General features: G+C 36.1%; 1 protein-coding gene across 2 annotated transcripts in view; it reads left to right on the top strand.

The window, feature by feature from the left end:
* LVRN (laeverin) overlaps window positions 1-4372 on the top strand; it is a 62238-nt gene that overhangs the window by 34036 nt on the left and 23830 nt on the right. For both annotated transcript variants that reach the window (XM_072416059.1, XM_072416060.1), the window contains exons 3-4: window positions 614-753; window positions 3773-3899. In XM_072416059.1, the coding sequence (XP_072272160.1) occupies window positions 614-753; window positions 3773-3899 (267 nt within the window). The remainder of the gene's footprint in view (window positions 1-613; window positions 754-3772; window positions 3900-4372) is intronic.

Genomic DNA, 4372 nt, shown 5'->3' with positions numbered 1-4372 from the left:
GCGCGTATTATCGCGCTTCCCGCGATCGCGAATTTCAATGATGAATCAGGGGCAGAGTGCGAGAGATATTTAGTTGGGTAATAAATACACACTTATGATTTGTTTACCATATTTGCAGTCAATAATATACAACAGAAACATTTTATACAATGCATACACAATGTATGGAACCTTGGTAATAACTAGGTAAAAAATTTACATCCTATAGCATATTACCATATTGTACATACTATTTGCTCACATTGACACATTGGGCCTGATTTATTAAAGCTCTCCAAGGATGGAGAAGATAGATTATTATGGGTTAACCTGGGTGATCCAGCAAACAGATTTCTTAAAAATGATTTGCTTTTAGTTGGCCAATATTTTCAATCCTGGACCAAATCTTTTAACATTCCTCAGCATGATGACCCCTGCCAAGCAAACATTAATACGTTTTTTTCTTTAGTGACAGAGCCAGCAGCTGTCACTGACAACCCCATGAATGAAGGAGTAGTTCTAGTTTATGGAATTTCTTTATATATTTGTATAAATTGAAGTGTGGGATATATGCAATTGTGTTCTGTATTTGTTTAAAGGTTTCTATAGTAAACTGAATTCCTTTTCTCTTCAGCTGTGTATGAAAGGGAAGATGAGAATGGAACTAAGTGGACAGTTACCACATTCAACACTACTCTGAAAATGTCAACCTATATCACTGCTTTTATAGTATGTGACTTTGATTACGTCAACACGACAGAAAGGGGCAGTGAGGTAAATGTCCTTTTTAAAGTTCCTAATAATGCTGGTTAGCAAGTTTTAGGATTCACTTATATTGATGTGTTGTGATAATGTACAGAAGAGACATAGCCTGTCCCTTTTCCAAGAAAGAACTCTATATTTTTATATTTAAAATTTGTTCTGGTTAAAATGATTGAGCTGCCGTGGAGCAGCACACCTCAATTCACAAACACATGTTAACGCAGTGCATAGGGTGAATGGACTCTATGGGCCTGAATTATTAAAGCTCTCCAAGGCTGGAGAGGATACACTTTCATCAGTGAAGCTGGGTGATCCAGCAAACCTAGAATAGATCTAGTCTAGGATTCAAAACATTTGCTAGCAAATAGCAAATGACTTTGAAGAAATCCATTCCAGGTTTGCTAAAGGTTTGATGACATATATAGAAACATTCTGCTGTGACGTAAAATAACACAGAGTACATACTCATCTAATGCATCCATTTAAAATAGTAAATGTAAACTACCATATTCTCTGTATTCATTGGTGAGTCATGGAGGTTTGAGTGCAATTAGATGTTAGGAAATTATCTAATCACCGTCAGATCTTTTTCCCAGGCAGTCATATTTACATCTGTACAGTAATATCCTGCCTGTTATTTCAGATCACTGCACGTCACGACCCATATTTACAATATGATATTTATTCACTTCTGCTATACTACTTGTAGAATAATATTGGATGTTGGCAAACATATTTTCTAATCCCTTCTTTTATGTTAGGGCTAAATGGATGATTTAACTTAGTTGTCAGCAGGAGATTCAGCTTGCCGTACTAGTTTGGCATTTGTCAGCAAGGAGTTAAATCTCTTGGTTACACTATATTTAAACAGCCTGTGAAGCCCTAGCCTAACAGCCGAAACAGAGCCATGGTAATTCAAGTTATAGGTTGCAGTAAAGTCTCCCGGCAGCACACCTGCTGTGTGCACACAATTCTGAACACAGATGCATGCAGGTGAATGGAACTTTTAAGTATCCTGAGATCTGTCTTAAACCTTGAAATCTGAAAGTTCTTCCTAAGGTATTCACTGTTAGGCGCAGCCTATAACATTTATTGGCCAGAAAACCCTACAACTGTGCACCTCAATGATTTAGTTTCACCTTCATACTATGGTACCTTATTCCCTGACTTTAAAATTAAAGTCCACCCTTTCCTGTAGGAATTTTCACTTTACTTTTTAAATATTTATTTTTAGCAATACTTTGCTAAAAAATACCCAATCATGTAAATGTAAACCAATAAAACATGTTTGCTCACAAATGATTTGATGGCTAAAGTCATCAAAGCTGTACATCATTTCCTATGCTAAGTGAAAATTCCTTTGCAAGGATAAAATTAATTTTCCTAAGTGAACTTTGCTTATTACACGGAGCGTGCCAGCAATTTCAGATGCTTGGATAAACAAGTTTCATATGTCCTTTTCTAAATTTTAGTGTCCAAGGACAACATCCTCGTATGTCTGCACATTCTGTATGGTGAACCCATACAAAAAGCAGCCCACTATGGAGGGCAAAGTAATACAACACATGAAGTGCACATTCATCAAAGCAATGGAAACACTCTTGTCTATCCTAGAGACAGCAGATGATGAATTGCCTATTTTTTCAATAGGTAACAATTCCATAAAGTGTCCTCGTCACAGCAGATGTTGAAGTTCATGTTGTAAAATAACAGGCTATTTTTTTCAAGCTTGAAATAATTACTTTAATTAGAGAGTATTCTTACTTTCTACATTGTGAAAGGCTACAAAAATGAATTCCCTGCTACACTGCAATTAGCGTTGTCACAGGTAAAGTGGACCTGAACACAAAAACTAAAAGATTTGCTTTGTTATAAAGAACATCAAGAAAAGTTAATTGTGCCTAAGCAGAACACTAAAAATTCTACAATTTGTCTAACATTCCTCCTGGAAAATAGGAAATTGCCTTTTGAAATTTGAGGGCCAATAAAGCTGTATACCTGCAGTGTGAGAGGTATTCTTGAATGTTTTTTTTGTCTTGGAAAACTATTGACAAAAACAACAGTATCACTTCGACCTGCACAGCAGTCCAATTTCAATTTAAGTCAATGGGATAAAGCATTCCAATAACAAATTTTAAGCTGTGCAGGTCAATGTATATGTAAGACAAAGGTGACAGGAGACAGAAAAAGTGACCACAGAGAGTTTATGTATTTTGGATAAATACAATGACAGTGATTTACTAAAAGAATTTGGGCTATTAACTTACCAAGGGAATTATCACAAAACAAATGGGGTGATAGTTACCTTAACCAAAAAACACGCAGTCATTAGCAGGGATATCCAAAAAGAACAGGATTTACTGCACATGATTTGATGATTGAAGTCAAGAGACCTTCATCTCATTTACTAAGCTAAGTAAACTTGCCAGGGGATAATTCACTTTGTTCACTATGTGAACAGTCTAACATTTTTTAGTAAATCAACCCTTTTTCATCCTGATTTCCCACAAAACAAGGTACATGGGTGGCAAAGGTTTGTTTCTAGTATTATTTTATTTAGGCAAGTCATATTTTATGTTATTTTATGCAAAAACTTAGCAATTTGCTGGATGGATTCCAACTTGGCATATCACCAAACTGTTCATATTCACTCCATGGTGACATTTTTACTTTCTCAATGCAACACAGAGAAACTCAATCCTTTCTTTTCATACTCGTAGGCAGTCGACATATCACTTTTCAGAGCTAGAAGAAAACATTCTTTAAGTGTCGGAAAAAATTCATATAGTACAGAATATGTTTACATTTATTCATATTAACAACATTCTTGCTTAGGGACAGATTCCAGGCATCAAATTAATATAAATTCCACATGAATGTAGGCATATGTAGTGATAAATGCTACAGAAGGGCTAAACTGTTTACTAAAAGTATATTTTATCTTACTACTAAAATTGTGTGTGTATGTTCACTTCATTAGATCTTTTAAGATAATATAGTGCTTTATACTTACTTTGTTCCATTGTTTTAGATACGAGTTTGGGGGAGGAAAGAAGTTATTCAAAAAGGATATGCAAACTTTGCTTTGGCCATTGCAGGGCCAATCCTTTCGTTTATGGAGGATTTTCTGAATGTCTCATATCCACTGCAGAAAACAGGTAAGTGTCAACCTATGACATCGGGCATGTGCAGAAGGAGCAGCCAGAAGCCTCCTGGCAAGCCTGAGTTAAATATCCCAGGAGGCTTTACGCTCCCATTGTGTCTTTATCGCTGCAGCCATCAAGACAGAAGAAGAGGGGCTTTACCTTTTTTTTTTAAGTTTTTTTTTACCTTATATAAAAGGGTTGTCTACATTTTGTGTAAGGTAAAATTTTTAGTTTAGGTTTTAATTCATGACCAGGAGGTGGGGGTAAGTCAGGATGCCCCACATCATACATTGAACTGCAATAAGTCAGATTCTTCCAGTTATTCACACATCGATCAAGGTTTTTAAAAGACAGGCACAGCTCATACCGTGTTTCCCAGATGATAAGGCATCCCAATCAAATAAGCCACCCCCCGATTTTTGCTCAAACAATTAAAATAAAGCACCCCCGCAAATAAGACATCCTCCGATACCTGATACTGTGTG

Source organism: Pyxicephalus adspersus, chromosome 6, assembly GCF_032062135.1.
Source record: "Pyxicephalus adspersus chromosome 6, UCB_Pads_2.0, whole genome shotgun sequence".
NCBI lineage: Eukaryota > Metazoa > Chordata > Amphibia > Anura > Pyxicephalidae > Pyxicephalus > Pyxicephalus adspersus.
The sequence above is the reverse complement of the archived record's forward strand: the minus strand, read 5'-3'. Positions and strand labels throughout refer to the sequence as shown.